Source organism: Aethalodelphis obliquidens, unplaced genomic scaffold, assembly GCF_003676395.1.
Source record: "Aethalodelphis obliquidens isolate GAN/ISIS:26980383/991018 unplaced genomic scaffold, ASM367639v1 scaffold4, whole genome shotgun sequence".
NCBI classification, from domain to species: Eukaryota; Metazoa; Chordata; class Mammalia; order Artiodactyla; family Delphinidae; genus Aethalodelphis; species Aethalodelphis obliquidens.
In genome coordinates this window covers 65,478,892-65,501,087 of record NW_020837948.1, presented here as the reverse complement: position 1 = coordinate 65,501,087, position 22,196 = coordinate 65,478,892, and the positions used below count along the sequence as shown (strand labels likewise).

The following is a 22,196-nucleotide window of genomic DNA, read 5'->3' as shown; positions in this document are numbered from 1 at the left end:
TGTGTCTTTATTCTTGTCTTACCCCTAGGTTCTTCATGACATTTTTTTTTCTTCTTAAATTCCATATATATGTGTTAGCATACAGTTTTTGTCTTTCTCTTTCTGACTTACTTCAGAAAGGACAGCCTCTTCAATAAGTGGTGCTGGGAAAACTGGACAGGTACATGTAAAAGTATGAGATTAGATCACTCCCTAACACCATACACAAAAATAAGCTCAAAATGGATTAAAGACCTCAATGTAAGGTCAGAAACTATCAAACTCTTAGAGGAAAACATAGGCAGAACACTCTGTGACATAAATCACAGCAAGATCCTTTTTGACCCACCTCCTAGAGAAATGGAAATAAAAACAAAAATAAACAAATGGGACCTAATGAAACTTCAAAGCTTTTGCACAGCAAAGGAAACTATAAACAAGACCAAAAGACAACCCTCAGAATGGGAGAAAATATTTGCAAATGAAGCAACTGACAAAGGATTAATCTCCAAAATTTATAAGCAGCTCATGCAGCTCAATAACAAAAAACAAACAACCCAATCCAAAAATGGGTGGAAGACCTAAATAGACATTTCTCCAAAGAAGATATACAGACTCCCAACAAACACATGAAAGAATGCTCAACATCATTAATCATTAGAGAAATGCAAATCAAAACTACAATGAGATATCATCTCACAACAGTCAGAATGGCCATCATCAAAAAATCTAGAAACAATAAATGCTGGAGAGGGTGTGGAGAAAAGGGAACACTCTTGCACTGCTGGTGGGAATGTGAATTGGTACAGCCACTATGGAGAACAGTATGGAGGTTCCTTAAAAAACTACAAATAGAACTAACCATATGACCCAGCAATCCCACTACTGGGCATACACCCTGAGAAAACCATAATTCAAAAAGAGTCATGTACCAAAATGTTCATTGCAGCTCTATTTACAATAGCCCGGAGATGGAAACAACCTTAGTGTCCATCATCGGATGAATGGATAAGGAAGATGTGGCACATATATACAATGGAATATTACTCAGCCATAAAAAGATTTGTAATGAGGTGGATGGACCTAGAGTCTGTCAACATTTTCTTTTAATTGAAGTATAGATGACATACAATACCGTATGTTACAGGTGTAAAATACAGTGATTCACAATTTTTAAAGATTATATTCTATTTATAATTATTATAAAATATCGACTACATTCCTTATGTTGTACAATATATCCTTATAGCTTCCCCCCCCTGCCCCCCACCGCATCGCACTACATGCAGGATCCTAGTTCCCCAATCAGGGATCGAACCTACGTCCCTCTGCAGTGGAAGTGCAGAGTCTTAACCACAGGACTGCCAGGGAAGTCCCCTTATAGCTTATTTTATACATAACAGTTTGTACCTCATAATCCCCTACCCCTATATTGCCCTTCCACTTTCCCTCTCCCCACTGATAACTGTTAGTTTGTTGACTATATCTCTGAGTCTGTTTCTTTTTTGTTATATTCACTAGTTTTTTGTATTTTTTATTTAGTTTTATTTTTTAAAGGTTATACTTCATTTATAGTTATTATAAAATATTGACTATATTCCCTCTGTTGTATAATATAACGTTGTAGATTATTTTATACCTAATAGTTTGTATCTCTTAATTCCCTACCCCTGTATTGCCCCTCTCCGCTGCCCTCTCCCCACTGGTAACCACTAGTTTGTTCTCTTTATCTGTGAGTCTGCTTTTTTGTGATATTCGCTAGTTTGCTGTACTTTTTTAGATTCCACATATAAGTGATATCATACAGTATTTGTCTTTCTCTGCCTGACTTCTTTCACTTAGCATAATGCTCTTCAAGTCCATCCATGAGGCTGTAAACAGCAAAACTGCATTTTTTTATGCTTCAGTAGTATTCCATTACATATATACACCACATCTTCTTTATCCATTCATCTGTTGATGGACACTTAGGTTGCTTCCATATCTTGGCAACTGTAAATAATGCCGCTATGAACAATGAGGTGCATGTATCTTTTTGAATTAGTGTTTTTTTTTTTTTTTGGATATATACCCAGCAGAGGGACTGATGGGTAATATGGCAGTTCTATTTTTAGTTTTTGGAGAAAACTCCATACTGTTTTCCACAGAGGCTGCACCAATTTACATTCTCAACAGTGTATGAGGGTTCCCTTTTCTCCGCATCCTCACCAACACTTGTTATTTGTGTTCTTTTTGACAACAATCATTCTGACAGGTGTGAGGTGTTACCTCACTGTGGTTTTGACTTGCATTTCCCTGATGATTAGCGATACTGAGAATCTTTTCACATGCCTATTGGTCATCTGCATGTCCCCTTTGGAAAAATGTCTATTCAGGACTTCTGCCCAGTTTTTAATTGGCTTGTTTTTTTGTTTTGTTTTGTGGGGGCCACACCACATGGCATGCAGGATCTTAGTTCCTTAACCAGAGATTGAATGCATGCCCCCTGCAGTGGAAGCATGGAGTCTTAACCACTGGACTGCCTGGGAAGTCCCAGCTTGTTTGTTTTTTTGATGTTGAGCTGCGAGTCATTTATATATGTTGGATATTAACCCCTTATCAGTCATAGCATTTGCAAATGTTTTCTCCCATTCAGTACGTTGTCTTTTCATTTTGTTGATGGCTCCTTCGCTGTGCAAAAGATTTTAAGTTTAATAAGGTCCCATTTGTATATTTTTGTTTTACTTCCTTTGTTTGAGGAGACAAATCTAAAAACATATTGCTATGATTTATGTCAAAGAGTGCTCTGCCTAAGTTTTCTCCTAGGGAATTTATGGTTTCTGGTCTTACACTTATGTCTTTAATCCATCTTTAGTTTTTGTATATGGTGTTAGCGAATGTTCTAATTTCCTTCTTTTACATGTAGCTGTCCAGTTTTCCCAGCATCACTTATTGAAGAGACTGTCTTTTCTCCATTGTAAATTCTTGCCTCCTTTGTTGTAGATTTATTGACCGTAAGTGTGTGGGTTTATTTCTGGGCTCTCTATTCTGTTCTATTGAGCTATGTGTCTGTTTTTGTGCCAGGACCAAACTGTTTTGATTACTGTAGCTTTGCTGCATAGTCTGAAGTCAGGGAGCATGATTCCTCCAGCTCCATTCTTTCTCAAGATTGTTTTGGCTATTGGGCATCTTTTATGTTTCCATACAAATTTTAAGATTTTTTTGTTCTAGTTCTGTGAAAAATGCCATTGGTATTTTGATAGGGATTGCACTGAATCTGTAGATTGCCTTGGGAAATTATGGTCATTTTAACAATATTAATTCTTCCAATCTAAGAACATGGTACATCTTTTAATCTGTTTGTGTCACCTTCAGTTACTTTCATCAGTGTCTTACAGTTTTCTGATTACAGGTCTTTTACCTCCTTAGGTGGCTTTATTCCTAGCTTACCTTATTCTTTTTGATGCAATGGTAAATGGAACTGTTTCCTTAATTTCTCTTTCTGATAGTTCATTGTTATTGTATAGAAATGCAACATATTTCTGTATATTAATTTTGTATCCTAAAACTTAACCAAATTCATTGATGAGTGCTAGTAGTTTTCTGGTAGTATCTTTAGGATTTTCTATGTATAGGATCATGTCATCTGCAAACAGTGACAGTTTTAGTTCTTCCTTTCTAATTTGGATTCCTTCTATTTCTTTTTCTTGTCTGATGGCTGTGGCTAGGACCTCCAACACTATGTTGAATAAAAGTTGGTATTCTCATTTAAAGCTCAAAAACAAACTTTGTTTATAAATGGCTTTTTGATGGATGGCCGTCCTGCTTTTCACTGGGATCCCCCATATATTAATACTTACAGACCTTTTTTCTCAGGCCATTTAGATTTTCCAGAGATTATTTTAGCTCCAGTCTGAAGCTACTTTTATACCATACTGTAGGACCCCTGGAGATAGATCAAGGGAAGAAGCTGGTACTTCACCACACAGTATAAAAATGTTAACTTGAACTTTGACTTTTGACCTCACACTACCCCTACTAAAGACCCAACTTGGTGTGCTGAGTCCAAAGCCTCAATAGTTTAATGTCTCCACTCCATATACCTCCAGTTTTTAGGTGTGTGGGTAAAAGTTAGTCTCTTGATTGCAAAAGAGAGAGGGAGAAGGTCTAGTAGTCTGTTCTTACTTTAAAAAAAATCTCCTTGTTTTTAGTTCCACACTTGAACCCTGAATTTTGAAGTACAAGGTTCCTTCAAATTCAAAGCCTTTCTCTTCAGTTCTGTAGGGCAGATAATCTCTCTTGTTATCATTACTTCTGTCTCTTGGAACACAGATACTTTTCTATTTCCATGCTCTACAACCTTGTTTAAAATTCTTCTTTGCCTCTATCTTCTCTCCTATACTTTGATCTAATAAACTGACACTTTAAAAAAATCTTTATTGACATTTATGTTAAGTTTTGGGGAAAGATATACATGTATGATCATTTAGCTATGTTTAACCTTTTTCACTTTGATTATGAAGAGTTTAATCAACTAAAAATTAAGTACAAGAGTAAGGTTTACATATTTAATTCAAAATTCAAATCATCTAAAATATCCTGTTCAATAAAACGTAATTAATACAATTTTAAAGTGGTTTCATCTTACTCGTTATGGCATGAGCTTATCCAAAACACTTCTAGTTATAAGTTATTTTGGATTACTATAAATTCAGTAACTTACCTCTTCTTTTCCTAATGTTACCAGAACTTCTTCATTCAGTGGAATCACTACAGGAACAAAATAAACCAAAATTATACATATGCTTAGTTAAGTCTCAAAAATCAAGAATTTGATTTTATGGTTTCTGAGATACCCCTTTCCCTTTCCATTTATATATTACAGAACTTTTTATGAGATGTGTACAGTTTTTATGAAATATTTTAATTTAACATCTTATATAGCCAACTTATATATCATTTTAGACAAATGTGATATTTATGCCTTTTGTTTTCAGTGCCTTTTTCTCTTCTCATTTTATTTTCCTAATCCATCAAAAACAAAATTAATAATCTACAGTGTGTTCCTTAAATATTTCTGTGGTTACATGATTCTATGCATACATATACACATATTTGTACATATTTGTACATATACATGCAAGTGTTATTAATTTTCTTATTGCTGGTTTTACAAGAATGAGATAATATCATACATATTATTCTTATTTTCACCCAAAAAAACCCCCATGGAAATCCTGTATATTCATTTGGTGTAAGTCTAATTCATAATTTTAAATCACTGTATAATATTCTGCAGGGTAAATACACCAAATGTGTTCAGGGATTTCACTACTGATTCAGCATTGACTTTGTGTCTAGTTTTTAGCCTCAAAAAACAATGACACAGGAAGCATTCTTTTATTTATGTCTTTATATATTGGTGCTCTCATTCCTGTGGGATAGATTCTCAGAAAGTGAATTTCATAGAAGGAAATGTGTATTTTGAATTTTAAAACAGGATGCTAGATTCTTTTAATTTTTCTAGAAGCAATGAACAAGAAACAGCAAAAGATACTATAAAATCTTCTAAAATTTTTGCCAGTCTAATGAGTATAAACTAATATTCCTTAATTAATTTACATAGCAAAATCAAATCCCTTATACTTAGAAAAGTTCAACTCATACTAAGAAAAGTTTATCTTTCCTAATGAAGTGCTATTTAAATTTCTCAAATGATATGCTACTGAAACTTTCTAAGCTATTTGCCATTCTAGAGGGTTTTTTAATAGAAAAGAGCTATGTACTTCATAGGCCCTGTATTAGAACTAATTATAGGTAGCCCTAGGATGGCTATACAATGAAAAGGATTCTAAAAACATAAAGTTCAAAAATCTCCCTCTTGGCGAGTGTGGCCAAAAGTAGCACTTCAATGCTAAAACAATCATTTCAACAGATACAATATGACAGGCTCTAAGAATATAAAGATTTTAATAATCTTTCCAGTGTGGCAGTGTACAGGATTCACAACCTTAAGCAAGGTGGGTATTTGACCAACAGGTCAGTGTGTTCAGTGCTGGCAGTACAAGGTTTGTACGTAAAAGATTATGAAAATAAGAAAAATTAAAATTTTAAATTCCCTGACATATAGCATCAAAAAGAATAAAATACTCAAGAACAAATTTAATTTAGGAAGCAAAGAACTTATACGCTGAAAACTACAAAATGTTGCTGAAAGAAATTAAAGACACACCAATGAAAAGAAAAAAACATCCGGTGTTCAAGAAGTGTTAAAACTTAATGTTATTAAGATGCCAATAACACCCAAAGCAATCTACAGATTCAATGTAATCTCTATCAAAAACCCAATGATGTTTTTGTAGAAATAGAAAAATTCATCCTAAAATTCACATGGAATCTCAAGGGACTCCAAATAGCCAAAACAATCTTGAAAAAGAACAAATTTGGGGGTCTCACACTTCCTAATTTCAAAACTTACTACAAAGCTACAATAATCAAAACAGTGTGCTACTGGCATAGAGACAGAGATATAGACCAATAGAATAGAGAGCCCAGAAATAAAAATCCTCACTGTGGGGACTTCCCTGGTGGTCCAGTGGTAAAGAATCTGCCTTACAGTGCAGGGGATGCAGGTTCGAGCCCTGGTCCGGGAAGATCCCACATGTCGCGGGGCAACTAAGCCAGCACGCCACAACTACTGAGCTAGAGCGCCCCAACGAGAGGGCCCACGTGCCTCAAACTACAGAGCCCACATGCTCTGGAGCCCGTGCACCACAACTACAGAGCCCATGTGCCCTGGAGCCCGCACGCCACAACTAGAGAGAGAAAACCCATAGGCCACAACTAGAGAGAAGCCCGTGCACCACAACAAAGACCCGACACAGACAAAAAAATAAATTAAATAAATATTTTAAAAAATCCTCACTGTATGATCAATTGATTTTTTTTGAATTTATTTTTTTATACAGCAGGTTCTTATTAGTTATCCATTTTATACATATTAGTGTATATATGTCAATCCCAATCTCCCAACTCATCACACTCCCACCCCACCTCCCCCCCACACCATCAATTGATTTTTGACAATGGTGTCAGGATAGTTCAATGGGGGAGAGAACAGTTTTCTCAACAAATGGTGCGGGGAAAACTAGATAATACACATGCAAAAGAATGAAGCTGGACTTTCAACTTTTCATTAAGTTTGAAAATTTCTAAAATTAATTAAAAAAATTCTTGATCAAGAGGTAAAAAGTCTATTTTAATAAAACTAGTGGATTGATGATAAAGGCCTAAAGTAAATCTGTGGCAGTAGGGCTCAATATTTAATGACCAGCTATATGTGAAATGGGAAAATCTAGAAGAATCTAAAAGGACTCTTAAATTTGTAGCTGATCAAATAGATTCCATTCAATGTGTCAGAGAATGGCAATCAGTTCATGAATCTGAGGCATCTGTAGAATAATTTGGAAAAGAAGTCTAGAAGGTAGAAAGATATATAAGTGTGATATTACAGAGAAGTCTGGTTTGGATATACAGACTTGAAAGTTGTTGTGGAAATTGTGTGTCCTCTCCCTATCCCCCCACCCTCTCCCACCCCACCCAAAATCAGATTTTGACGCCCTAATCTCCAGTACCTCAAAATGTGACTATATTGGGGCTGGATCTTTAAAGAGGTAATTAAGTTAAAACAAGGTCATCGGGATGGGCCTTACTCCATTATGAATGGCATTCTTATACAAAGAGATTAGAACACAGACAGGTAACCATGTGAAGACCCAGAAAGATGATAATCTATTAGGCAAGGAGAGAGGCCTCAGAAGAAACCAACCCTGCCAACACCTTGATCTTGGACTTCTAGCCTCCAGAATTGTGAAGGAAAAAAAAATCTTCTGTTGTTTAAGCAAATCAGTCATGCTACTTTGTTATGGCAGCTCTAGCAAACTAATATAGAAGTCATTAATACAGATATAATCCATAAAAACAGAAGCAGAAAATATAATGTTGAAATAGCATATAGAGTAAGAAGCAAAAATCGCTGAACACAGTCAACTGGAGAACACCAACATTTTAATAGCAGAGTATGAGCAGTCTCTGAGATGCCCAATATAATGCTAGAGGAGGCAATAAGAAAAACAGTTGAATGCAAATTAAAATAAAAATTGTATACACATACCTATCTGATGTGCCAAAATTAAAAAAACTACAAGGTGAGGACTTCGCTGGTGGTGCAGTGGTTAAGAATCCGCCTGCCAATGCAGGGGACACGGGTTCGAGCTCTGGTCCAGGAAGATCCCACATGCCGCAGAGCAACTAAGCCCGTGCACCACAACTACTGAGCCTGCATGCTGCAACTACTGAAGCCTGTGCACCTAGAGCCTGAGCTCGGCAAAAAGAGAAGCCACCGCAATGAAAAGCCAGCACACTGCAACGAAGAGTAGCCCCCGCTCACTGCAACTAGAGAAAGCCCACACGCAGCAACGAAGACCCAATGCAGCCAAAAAAAAAAAAAAAAAAAGACTACTAGGTGGTAGTGAAGACACAAAACAATGGTGGACATTGGCATGAATATAGTAGTTTAAAACAAGAATGCAGATAAAATTGGGAAGAGAATGAGGAGAAAAGAATCCCAATAACTGGGATAGAGAATGGAGAGTAAACTAAGAAGGGATGGGGGGGGACCTAAAAGAAACAGGACAGAGGGGCAGGAGAAAGCAGAAGGGAGACGTAAATGAAAAAAGAGGGTACAATCCATATATAAGACCAAATACAGACATACATACCACATAAAGGAATGTAGGCTTTAATAACAGAAAAATATCTCCTAGTTGGGTATTATAATTACAGATTTTTAAGGCTTTTTTTTTTTTTTTTAATTTATTTGGCTGCACCGGGTATTAGTTGTGGCATGCAGGATCTTCATAGCAGGATGCAGGATCTTTAGATGAGGCATTCAGGATCTTTAGTTGCAGCATGCGGGATCTAGTTCCCTGACTAGAGATTGAACCTGGGACCCCTGCATTGGGAGTGTGGCATCTTAACTACTGGACCAGCAGGGAAGTCCCTTTTAAGCCATTTTCTATTGCTCAACCAAAGGCAAAAATATAGTTGGCCTCAGTTGGACAAGTCAAAAGGCAACATAAAATCTATGTGGCCCTTATGTAAGTAAGTATCTAAAATAATTTCTCTCTTCCACTAAGTAAGTTTCATTCATTAAGAAACAATTTACAGTTTCTACTGAGCATGTAAAACAGTGTCTCCACCTGCTGATGCAGTGGACACGGGTTCGTGCCCCAGTCTGGCAAGATCTCACATGCTGCGGAGCGGCTGGGCCCGTGAGCCATGGCCACTGAGCCTGCGCGTCCGGAGCCTGTGCTCCGCAACGGGAGAGGCCACAGCAGTGAGGGGCCCGCGTACCACACAAAAAAAAAAAAAAAAAAAAAGTGTCTATGAGGATACAATGATGGCTGTAATAAAATCTCCATAATCAAGATTACTATATTCTAATGTGAGGCAGATATGTTCATCTATAATAATAATGAAGTATGAAATAATGTGTGTAAAAAAAGAAAAATAACGTGACTTCCTAATAGCAATGGAAATTATTAGGCAATTTCAAGAGGGTAAATGGACCTTGAATTCTTCTTGTGAACATTAAATTAATTCACCATTAATTTGTTTACAAAAATATAAGCCTAAAAATAAGAATCTTACTTTCAGGAGTTTCTTTCTGCCATTGACTGAGTTCAGCAGTCAAACATTTCACTTGAATAATTAATAATGACAGCTATTTAAAAAAAAAGAACAAGAGAATAAAACAAAGTCATTTCTTGTGGAATATTCATATTTATTCATAGATGAAAGCGTAGACAGTCTTAATACTTTAACACAAGTTCCTAACATAAATGGTTAACACAATAGCAATCAAAACTATAAAAAATTATCACTCCTAACAGAATTTTCCTTTAAATGGCTTATAAGTTGCCATTACACCAGCAATACAGTATTAAAAATGATCAATTCTAACTTCACCATTCAACCTAAAAAAACCTAAGTACATTAAGTTTATTCCCTAAATTAATATTCTTTTAAAAAAAGAATGTTATTTCTTGCCAACATTTTTTAAACAAATTTGCTTTAAATATGCTTTTTTTTTCCTTTCTATGCACTTTCAGAAAAATTGCAAGTATGTTTAGCTGAGCAGTTAAAAGTAAGTTTAAATATCAATACATATATAAAGACAATTATAAAATGAGACTGGTTCCACAAATCACATATAAAAACCAGTTTTACTACACAATAGTTTGTAAACTGTGTACCCCTTTAGCCAAAAATAAATTAGGATAAATGTTTCTAATATTAGGTGATTCCAATCATTGTAAATTTGATAATTATAAATCTGTGTGATAAATCTGTTGCCTGATTAGACCATAAAATTAAAACTTATGCATGCTTAAATTTCAGAACATTTTTTATCTCCTCTATATAATTTTTATACATAGACAAACAGATCAAAAATTCACATTTCAAAAATGCAATAGGTATTCCTGTAATATTTATACTAAAAGGACACCAAGTACTCTTTTTTAACAAATTTTTATGATGCAGAGTGGGGAGCTCAAAGACCCTGCTCTGGATCATAACACTGGCTGTTGAACAGTCAGAGAAAAAAACCCTAGTCTCTTTGAAAGATTTATATAATTATATAAAAATGCATTTACAGGTATTAAAATTTTTACCAAAAAAGAGTTTAACATTATTTTCTTAGAGATAATTAAATAAGAATGTAAAAAAGTTTTTTGTGAACTATACAGTGATTTATAAATGTTAATTATTATTATTATTATTACTGGAAAAGGATAACAAATACTTAAAAAGTACTATTTAAACTAGGCAAAACTCTCATAATGATAAGGTATCTATATCACTTTTCCTGAACATATTAGATTGAAATATATAAAATTACTGATACTTATTTTTGAACCTATTAAAAAACTGTAATTTAACCTCATACTATACTGATGAAACTCAGCTCTTACCTTCTAAAGCCCAGCTAAAGCAAACACCCAAATTATTTGATACTGATATAAAATTAAACCCTTTCTGAAAAAAAATAGCAGTAGTATTTCTAAAGTGATTTAAACACACATATTTGAGAAATCCTGCCATTTTCTCATTTAAATATCTAACTTCTTGCTTTGGAAAATGGATTGAGTTTTAATATTGAAGTTTTGAAGTTAACAGATATGTCAAAAAGAGTTAACAAAGCAAGCCTGAAATTATGCTTAAAGGCCTGCTTGGAAGGTTGGCCCTTGGCTGGCATCTGGCTTCAGAAGGTTCCCACCAACCTAACTCACAAGAGTGGCTCTCTGTGCCTAAAGTGTGAGAAAATACAATTTATGCTAAACACCTGCTTTCCTCCTGAGAGTCTAGTATTTTGATAACTGCTAGGCAAGGGGTGCCTATGTGACTATCCCCCACAAAAAACTCTGGGCTCTGAGTCTCTAATGAGGTTCCCTGGTAGACAACATTTCACACTCATTGTCACAACTCATTGGGGTAATTAAGCACGTCTTGTGTGACTCCACTGGGAGAGGCTCCTGAAAGCTTGTGCCTGGTTTCCTCTGAACTTCAACCCATGCTTCTTTTCCCTTTGCTGATTTTACTCTGTATCATTTCAGTGCAATAAATCCCGGCCATGAGTATGACAATGAGTACTGTGAATGTTCCTAGAGAATCATCAAACCTGGGAGGAATATTAGGGATCTCTAACAAAATAGGAAAAGACATTTTGTGGATTCTTTAGATAATGCTATTATTGACTATCTCAGGATACTGATTATTTACAACTACATAAGCACTTCCCTCAAAACCAAGTGTTTGGCTTACTACCTGAAAATCATTCAGGAAACTTACAGACTTCATCCCTAGTGACTCTGATTCAGTAGGTCTCAATTTCTACAACATAAGAACCACATTTCCCAAGGAAACCATATAATTATTTATTTACTGTACAATATTTTTCCAAATAAAACATTCAGTTTTACCCTGTATAAAAGAACACTATTTATTTATTGATGGATAAAAAGCTTTTTACAAAAGATGGCTTAATTTTTTTATCACCAATTTTTAGAGATCTGGTGTAATAGGCACTTCTAAAAGTGACAAATTAGTTTTTTCCTCTTTTTCTCTCATTCTCATTTATTACTGAGTATTATTATGCTCACAGGTTTTTATGTTTTCACATCATTATAATCAATTGAAGCCATTATTTCTTTTAATGCTCACATGATACTAAATTTGGACAGCCAAGTGCCTTCAATTGGTTCCAATGTCTTTTGACATGCTCCCACTAGTTTTGGAGAACTTTCATTGGAATTATTTGTATATTTAAATCTGTTCTTAGAATTTTTATCACTAAAACATTTTTAACTTTTTATATGGTCAAATGCATCTAAGTTTTCTTTTACCATGTCTAAATTTCTATTATCAGCCGAGACATTTTCCCCTGGTCTCTAACTAGATTGCACAAATAGTCTCCAGCTTTTCTTGTAAGATTTTCATAGCAATTCATCCAGAATTTATGTTTATATAATGAAAGATAGAAGTCCAATTTTATTTTCTCCCAGATGGATATACAGTTGTATCACTATCATTCATTAACTAATTCATCCCTTTCTCAAAGATTGGAACTATCATCTTTGTCATATTTTAAATTCTTAATCTGTTGCACTGAACCACTGGTTTATCTCTAAACCAATTCCATAGGTCTTTGCATTTTGAAATGAATATTTTAATCCTTTTATTAAGCTTAGGGTAAAATCAGTTAAGATTCCACACAGACAGTAAAATAACTGTGGCTACTGCACCTAACACAAAGTACGACAGTATTTGTTCTAATTTTTAACACGGTATCATAATAGCAGCCAATGAGTAATTCACTCAAAGTTGAATGTATGTGTAGTTGTTAAAAGATAAACGATAAAGAATTTATTTATAACAGATTATTCAAAAAGTTTTTAAAATACTCCTCTTAAATCAGAAAGAGTAGAAAATTTTCCAAATCATTAAGCATACAGGTATTAACAAAGCTATTATACTTGGCATAAATATAGATGACACACTTCTTATCTAAAACAATAAATTCCACTTACCTACTTTTCGGAAGAACAAAAAGAATCATACCTGAGCATTTGAATCAGTGAGTGTCTCAGTTCCAACAAGCGATAATTTGTTCTGACACTTGATTTAAAAAGTAAAGAAAAACAAGTCACACACTATACACCACAAACAATTCCTTTTCCTTGTCCTTTTATACCAATGTAATATTCCTCTAAAACAATATACAAATATCTGATATATGAGAAGAGTTTGTTTAAATTCTTTACTTCCTAAGCAAGAGGATCAGGAAGGCAGCCAAATAGGACCCAAAGTGAACAGATCAGAAGTAAAAGTGGGGCTTCCCTGGTGGCACAGTGGTTGGGAGTCCGCCTGCTGATGCAGGGGACACAGGTTCGTGCCCCAGTCCGGGAGGATCCCACATGCCGCGGAGCGGCTGGGCCCGTGAGCCGTGGCCGCTGAGCCTGCGCGTCCGGAGCCTGTGCTCCACAACGGGAGAGGCCACAACAGTGAGAGGCCCGCGTACCGCAAAAAAAAAAAAAAAAAAAGTAAAAGTGGATGCTTAACTCAACACAGAATGAAAAGATGAGCATAAGAAAAACAAAAACAAAAATTAATAGCTAGGGTGAATTAGAAACGAGATAACGGAAAAATGGGAAATAAAGAACAAGGGGGAAAACATTACAGAAAGATAACAAAAGAGGTAAGAAGATAGTTAAGATCATAAGAAAATAAAGCCATCAGGAGACATTGTTACTATGCCATTAAAAAAAAATCCATAATTGTTAATAGTGATTATATCTGAGTAAAAATATGGGCAATTAAAATTTTATTTGTGCTTATTTCTAGGCGCAGTATTTTTCCATCAAAAAAAATTTCAGTTTTTTTAATTCAAATTTCTATATCGAAAAAATTTCCAAAGCAATACAAATTATCTTGAAAATACAGTAATAATACAGAGTACCAAGGATATATGTTAAAAAAAATTTTTTTTTAAAAGAAAAAAACCCCACTAACCTGCCTTGATCTGAAACCTTACTGGGAAGAATAGGATGTAAAAAAATGTCTGTGGCCTATATTATACATTACACTATTTTAAGTAAAACAAATTTTTACCAGCATACTATAGTGCACCAGAAGTGATTCTACCCCAGTAACTCAGAAAATGTACATACGCTTCAAACACAACGTTTTCTAAATTAATTCATATTTTCACTCAAACTCCATAAGTATGTGTTCTCCCCCTTTATATTCTCTATCTTGGGAAATAACCTCACCAACCACTCAATAGCCCAAACCAGGAACCTGAAACTATCTGTAATTCCCCCTCCCCATTTCACAACAATTAACCTCCAGGTCCTTTTGGTCCAAACTTCTTAGCATCTCTTGAATCCATTTTTCTATTTGCAATGACAAGACTTAGGCTTCAGTACGTCTTACAGGACTACTACTAGAGACTCCTAAATATTCTTTCTTTGTATAGTCTCACTCTTCTGCATTCCATCTTCTTCAAAACCACCAGTTATTTTCTCAATCAAGATATCTCATCAGGTCACTTCATGTCTATAATCCTTTAATCATTCCCCATAATATACATTCAACAAAATCCTTCATGTGTTGCCCCTAATTACCTCTCCAGTCTCACTCTACATATCCTTCTTCTCCTAATTTACATGTCATACTATTCTACTTAGAGTTCTCTAAACTCTCCCAACATTTATATATTTTGTTCTTTCTGCTTTGTATACCTCTTCCACTTTCACAGGCTAACTCCTATTTATTCTTTAGAAATGAACTCAGTTATTTCCTCTTTTAGAAAGCTATCTTTGGCCCCTTCAGTCTAGGCTTAGTACTCCTCCTAAGTATAGTCTTTGAACTTTACCACCACACTTCTAATATAATTTGTTATTGCCTCCATTAGATGATAATCTTCTTCAGGGTAGGGACTGCCATAATTTTCTCTCTTTCTACAGCTCACCTAGTATAAAGTTTCTTAAATGAATGCTTATAGGTCTAAAAAATATATAAGTATTTATCATATAATGGCTTTCAGAATCCAGCATAATTATTTCTTTCCTGAGTCTATTATTGAAATGGAATTCAATCTTATAGTAAGTAATTGGGATATCACTTTCATGTCTTGATACTTACTTCTTCCATATCTTTCCACATTTCTTCACATTTTTTAATAAGCTCTTCTTCAGCACCTGTAACATCTTCCACATCTGTAGTACTATCTGGATCTAGATGTTGCTGATTCACTGACATGTGCCTTGTGATTTTCTTAGCCTTGTGAGAAAAACTAAAGTATAAAAAATAGTCATTTAATAATATTTGTTGAATACCCATTACCTGTCAGATACTCACCTAGGCGCTAACGATGTAACAGTGAAGAAAATAGGCAAAAATTCCTCCAACCATGGAGCTTACATTCTAGGTGAGGAAAACAGAATAAACTAAAAAGATTAAAATAAATATAAAGAAGCTATAATAAAAAGATTTTAAAAATATAGTGTTGCATATCAAATAATTTGTAAGTACAATGAAGAAAAGCAAGACAAGGAAGAAACACAGGGAGTGCTGAGACAGGGGCAATGTAATTTTACGTAAGGTGGTCATATAAGGTCAATGAGAGGTTGACAACTTAGCCAAAACATGAAGGAAACAAGGAAGTAAGACCTGTGGATATTTAGGGAAAGAGGCTCCAGGCAGAGGGAAATGTAAGTACAAAAGCCTTGGGGAAGGAACATGACTGCTGTGTCCTAAAGCAGTAAAGTAGCCACGGTGATTAGAGCAGAGTAAGGCAGAGAATACAAGATGAAGTCAGAGAGATAATAAGGATGAGATCATGTGGGCTTTGCAAGTCATTTTAACGATATAGGCTGGGATGTTAAGTGATTAGAGGGCTTTGAACAGAGGGATGACATGATTTGAATTGTATTTTAACATTATAACTCTGGATAACTACAGCCAGTAAGGAGAGAAGTAGGAAAACCAGTTAGAAAGTTACTGCAATGATCCAAGTAAGATGGGGACCAGCATAATATTGAGAGAGTACAAAATGTCCAATTCTAAATATATTTCCAAGATAGAGCCAAAAGGATTTCCTAGCAGTCTGTTTATAGAGTGTCAAAGAAAGAGATGAATCAATTATTATTTTAAAAGTTTGGGCCTAAGCAATTGGAAAGATGGAGTTGTCAGTTACTGAAATGGGGAAGATGATAGAAGAAACAGATTCAGCAAGGCATGAGATGCTGATTAAGAATCCAGTTCAGGACGTGCTAAATTTAAGGTATCTATTAGTGGAGCTGCTATTTAGGCAACTGGATATACATGTTTGCAGTTCATGGGAAAGTTTCGAGCTAGAATTTGAGTCACCCCCATACAGATATTTAAAGCCATGAGGCTAGGTGAGATCAGAAAAGGAAGAGTGTACAGATAGAAATGAGAAGAGTTCCAGACCTGGAGAGACTGAAGAGATGAGGAAATAGTCTGAGAAGGAGTGACCTAAATAGTCTGAGAAGGAGTGACGCATAAGGTAAAAGGAAAAAAAGAGTATGATATCCTGAACTCCAAGATCAGTGTTCAAGGAAGGAGTGATGAACTATCAACTACTAGTGATAGGTCAAGTAAGATAAAAACAGAGAATTGACAATTTACTTGGCAATATGGTTAAGGGACTGTATTTTCCAAAAATAGTCAGCAATATTTCAGGTTGTCACTCCCCAACAAGAGGCAGAGCCTCTTTACCCTCCCCCTTGAACCTGAGTATGCCTTTCTGACTACTTATATGAATAGAATACAATGAAAGTGATGTCACATGACTACCAAGACTAAGTCATAAAAGGCTTACATCTGTCTCTCTCTCTCAGAATACTCACACTTGCAACCCAGCCATGCTATAAGGAAGCCCAAACTAGCACAAATAAAGGGACCATTTGGAGAAGCCCACACTGAAACACTGTGGTTCCCAGCCAAAAACTAGCATCAACCATCAGACACGCATGTGAACAAATTTTCTGATGATTCAGCCCCCAGGCTTTGAGTCTTCTAGATAAGAACCCAGACATTGTGGAGCAGAGACAAGCTGTCCCTGCTATGTCCTGTCTGAACTCCTGATGCAAGAATCACTGAGCACAATAAATGGTTGTTTTACATCTCTGTTAATGAATGCAAGTCTGTGTGCCAGACACACAGTGAGGCCAAACAATACCCAAACGTCAGAGTTCGGAGCAGAGAAAGGTTTATTACAGGGCCACGCAAGGAGACTGGTGGCTCATCCTTAAAAACCCGGAACTCCCTGAAAAGTTTCAGCAAAGCCCTTTTATAGGAAAGGTGAGGGATGGGCATGGTTAGTTGTTGCAAACTTTTTCAAGTCAGGTCCTTTGTTCTTGGGGTCAGGTCATGGTCAGGTCACGATGTTCCCATAAACCTCCAACAAAACAAACGTTATTCTCTGTTTTGGCAAGAGAGGGCAAGGTCCCAAGGCTCAACTTTCACCCTCCAAGGTCCAGGCCCTGGCTAAGAGAAGGGGGTTATCCTGCCCCCCTGTGTGGGGGCGTGTATCCTGCCCAGGAGCAGGTCAGTTATCCTGTCCAGGAGCGTCCATCCTGCACCCAGTCTGGGCCCTCCCGCCAGTGCCCAGGCCTGGCTGAAAAGACAGATCTCAGCTGGCGGCGCCCTCAGAGCCAGGTCCCCAGACCCTGCCCAGCCATCGTCACCGAGGGAGCAAGGCGCCCAGGACCCAACCTGCCCTCAGGCTCCTCAGGCCATCCAAACCAGGTTCCTCGGACCGTGACCCATGGAGACTGCCACCACCATTAGGTCGAGGAGGTAGGGATAGAGCAGAGGTTCACTGCTGCTTCAAGGCCTGGGCCTGGCCAGTGGGTGGCCAGGGCGAGGGCTCTGGAGCTCAATGGGACACAGCCCTTAGCCTGTCCCTGGGCCCCCCAGCTCACCCACCAGCCTGAGGCCCGAGGGTCTGGGGAGAAGCCCACAGTCCACCTGATACTGCACTCTCTGCCGCGAGGACCACTGCAAGACTGACCATTGCTGGAGCAGGACCTCTAACCGCCATGCTAATAGTCGTGCCCCAATGGCTGCACACCTGCCCCACTCCTATTACATAAGTTTTGGAGTAACTTGTCACACAATTTCATTAAAGTAAATAACAAAAATGGAGGTCATTGTTAACCTTCATAAAAGTAGTTTCAGGAGAATGGTGGAAGTGAAAGCCTGACTGAAGTAGACTCAAGAGAGAATAGAAGGTAAAAAGAATTGGACATATCCAGTATATAAAACATTTTCAAGAATTTTTTTCTCTAAAGGGAAGAAGTGAGGTACCAGCTGTAGTGAGATATGGGTTGGAGTTTTTGGCTTTCTTTTTTAAGTTAGGAGGAAATACAGTATCTTTATATGATACAGTAAGAGAAGCAAACATTGCTGATGCTGAAGAGAAAGGAGAGGAAAGAGAAGAATTAGATCTAATACACGAGTAGAGGGGTTGGCTTAAGATAGATATACATACAGTTCATCTATTTTAATGGGAAGGTAGGCAGAATATTAGGGGCACAGATACAGACAGGTAGGTGAATAAATGTGTTGGTAAGAGCTTGTGCAAGTTCTACTTGGATTGCTTCTCTTTTATTAATGAAATGGTAACTAAAGTCATCAGCTATAAATGAAGATGGGGAAAAAGCATTGGAGATTTAAGAACAAAAAAAATGTATAAAATAGATATATAAGAGAGTGGAAGAGGGTAAAACAGTAGGATTACTAGATAACATTAAACGCCCACTTGAGATTAGTAGTCATGAATTTAAAGTGAAAGTAGAACATAGTTGTGTGTTTTCCTCTATAGTGTAACAGCATAGGTGAAGACAGAGACAAAGTGAAAGAATGACAAAGTCTCTCAGGTATGACCAGAGGAGTGAGTAGCTAAGATAAGATGGAGAATATAACCACTGGAGAAAAGGAGGTCAAGAAAAAGAGAGGCCAGGTTATTTGAAAGATCATCTATATGGATATTAAAATCACCAAGAATTACAGTATTGCAGGAGAGGGACAGTATCACAACAGTATTGCAGGAGAGGAGCTAAAAATCAAGGAATGAAGGAGCTTGACATAATCCTGCTAGATAACTGCTGCAAGGAGAAATGATCGGTGGTACAGTCTGATGGCATAAGATTCAATGTTGGGTAACTTTAAGGAGGTGGACAGAGCAATAAAAAACAATGAGGATGTCTATCCCACAACACCAAATGCAAACCAGAATAACCCACCCCCCCAAAATACTTCTTTCATATGAAACTTAAATTTTATATTGCTTAATATATGACTTATCAACAGAGAGCTTTTAAAAACGTAAATAGACATGTCATAGATTGGAGGACTCCATTTTGTAAAGATGTAAATTCCTCCCAAGTTGATCTATTCAATCTTATTTCAAAATTCTAAGAGTTTTTGTGTGTTTTTGTGGCACTTGACAAACTAATTCTAATTCATATGGACGTACAAATGACCAAAAACAGCCAAGACACTCATGAAGATTAAGATGGGAAGACTTGCCTTACCACGTGTTAAACTTATTTAAAAACTATACTAATTATGATAGTGTTCAATCAGCACATAGACAGGCAATTGAACAATGGAACACAATACAAAGCCTTTCTAGAGTCACACATTTACAAACCTATGATATACACTGCTTTTTTTTTTCCAGGTATATTTTGGCCCAAACACACCTCCCTCATTCTTTTTAACAAATGCATAGTATTTGTGGGGAAAAATAAGCCTAGATATATGTCTCAATCTTTATACTACTCCTCCATCCCTCAAAAAATCCAAACCATAAAAAAGAACAGGGAGAAAACATTTTTTTGATCTTGGATTAGGAAAGGCCTTTCTAGACAAAACTAAGTAAAATCACTGTATAAAATTTTTAAAATTCCAAATGGACAAAAATATCATTAAAAAGTTAAAATTTAAAACCCCAAAACTTAAGAAATTTGTATATGCTTGGCACCCAAGACCTAATTTCCTTAATGAATAATGAATGCCCACAAATTAATAAGAAAAAACCAACAACCAATCATAAAAGAAAAAAAAGAAAACTAAAAAAGTGATCACTATAAAAGTCAGGCTATTAATTATTGGGTTGGCCAAAAAGTTCCTTTGGTTTTTAAGTAAAAAAAAAGACACATTTTTCACTTTTACCAAGAACTTTATTGAACAACATATTCACCCTTTTGTTCCACTACCTTCTGCCATTTTTCAGGCAACTTCATAATTCCATCTTCCCAAAACTTTTTACCTTTTTGAGCAAAGAACTGTTCTAGGTGCCTTTACAGTCTTCCAGGGAATTGAAATTTTCTCCATTAAGAGAATTTTGTAAAGACCGAAATAAATGGAAATTTGAAGGTGCAATGTCTGGTGAATATGGCAGATGAATCTGAACTTCCCAGCCAAGCTGTAACAGTTTTTGCCTGGTCATCAAAGAAACATACAGTCTTGTGTTATCCTGATGGAAGGTTATGCATTTTCTGTTGACTAATTCCGGACACTTTTTGTTGAGTGCTGCTTTCAGTTGGTCTAATTGGGAGCAGTACTTGCTGGAATTAATTGTTTGGTTTTCCGGAAGGAGCTCATCATAGAGGACTCCCTTCCAATCCCACCAAATACACAACATCAGCTTCTCTGGATGAAGACCAGCCTTTGGTATGGTTGGTGGTGGTTCATTTAGCTTGCCCCACCATCTCTTCCGTTCCACATTTTGTACAGTATCCACTTTTCATCACCTGTCACAATTTGTTTTAAAAACAGAACGTTTTCATTATGTGTAAGTAGGGAATCACATGGGGAAATACGGTCAAGAAGGTTTTTTTCGTTTAACTTATGTGGAACCCAAACATTAAAGCAATTAACATAACCAAGCTGGTGCAAATTATTTTCAGCGCTTGATTTGGATATTTTGAGTATGTCATCTATCTCCTGCGTGGTATGATGTTGATTGTTCTCAATGTCTCAATTTGATTGCTATCAACTTCAACTGGTCTACCCGACTGTGAAACATCGTCCAGCGAGAAATCTCCAGCATGAAACTTTACAAACCACTTTTGACATGTTCAATCAGTCACATCACCTTCTCCATAAACTGCACAAATCTTTTTCTGTGTTTCAGTTGCGTTTTTACCTTTCTTGAAATAATAAAGCATGATATGCAAAAATGTTGCTTTTTTTCTTCCATCTTCAATATTAAAATGGCTACACAAAAATTCACCAATTTTGTTAAGCTTTTTTTTAAATGCACGTAGATATGACAGCTGTCACAATACAATCTAACAAAATTGTTTCAAAAGACAACTAAGCACTATAGGGCCATCGTAGGGAAAAAAAACAAACAAATCTTTTGGCCAACCCAATACTTTTGGAGGGAGGGAGAAAGGAGATAAAAGGAGATGGGGAGCTCTGACTCGGATGGGTCAAGTGGAGAGACTTCCAAAGTGATTATCAAAATTTTATTTCTTAATCTGCATGGTGATAAAGGTGTTCGCCTTATAACAATTTATAAACTTTATATTTATTTTGTGTGGGGCTTTTCATATCTGTATGGTATTTGCAATAAAAAGGCAAACAATAAAAACAATCTAATAGAAATGAGTAAAGAACACAAATGCGGAATTAAAAAAAATATTTTTTGAATATAGAAAAATGCACTTATCCTTACTCATAAGTCATAAAAATGCAAATTAAACAAAAGTTATTTTTCATTCAGATTAGCAATAATGAAAAAATTAATAAAAAACAATATTGGCAAGAGTGTAGAACAAAAGGCATGCACTGTTTGTAGACCAATCCCTTTGTAGGATAATTAGCAATATCCATCAAAATTTTAAATGCATTTATCTTTTGACCCAGAAATTCTACTCCTAGGAATAATCCTACAGATAGATACATTTGCATAAGTCTACACAGGTATGCTTACTGCAACATTATCTATAAAAAAACTTTATGGGAGTGAACTCTTCAATCAGACTGTCTTGGATTAAATTCTGGCTTCAATACTTACAAGCTGTATGACCTTGGACAAGTCACTTAAACTATCTGTGCCTTGGTCTCCTTAT

General features: G+C 36.1%; 1 protein-coding gene across 3 annotated transcripts in view; it reads right to left on the bottom strand.

The window, feature by feature from the left end:
• CENPK (centromere protein K) overlaps window positions 1–22,196 on the bottom strand; it is a 56,690-nt gene extending 34,494 nt beyond the window's left edge. For 2 of the 3 annotated variants that reach the window (XM_027101017.1, XM_027101015.1), the window contains exons 1-5: window positions 22,142–22,196; window positions 15,226–15,376; window positions 13,141–13,197; window positions 9,670–9,742; window positions 4,682–4,728 (exon numbers count right to left, since the gene is read on the bottom strand). In XM_027101017.1, the coding sequence (XP_026956818.1) occupies window positions 4,682–4,728; window positions 9,670–9,742; window positions 13,141–13,197; window positions 15,226–15,342 (294 nt within the window). In that variant the 5' untranslated portion in view covers window positions 15,343–15,376; window positions 22,142–22,196. Of the gene's footprint in view, window positions 1–4,681; window positions 4,729–9,669; window positions 9,743–13,140; window positions 13,198–15,225; window positions 15,377–15,441; window positions 15,508–22,141 lie in introns of all 3 variants that reach the window. The other variant, XM_027101016.1, reaches the window with a different exon arrangement.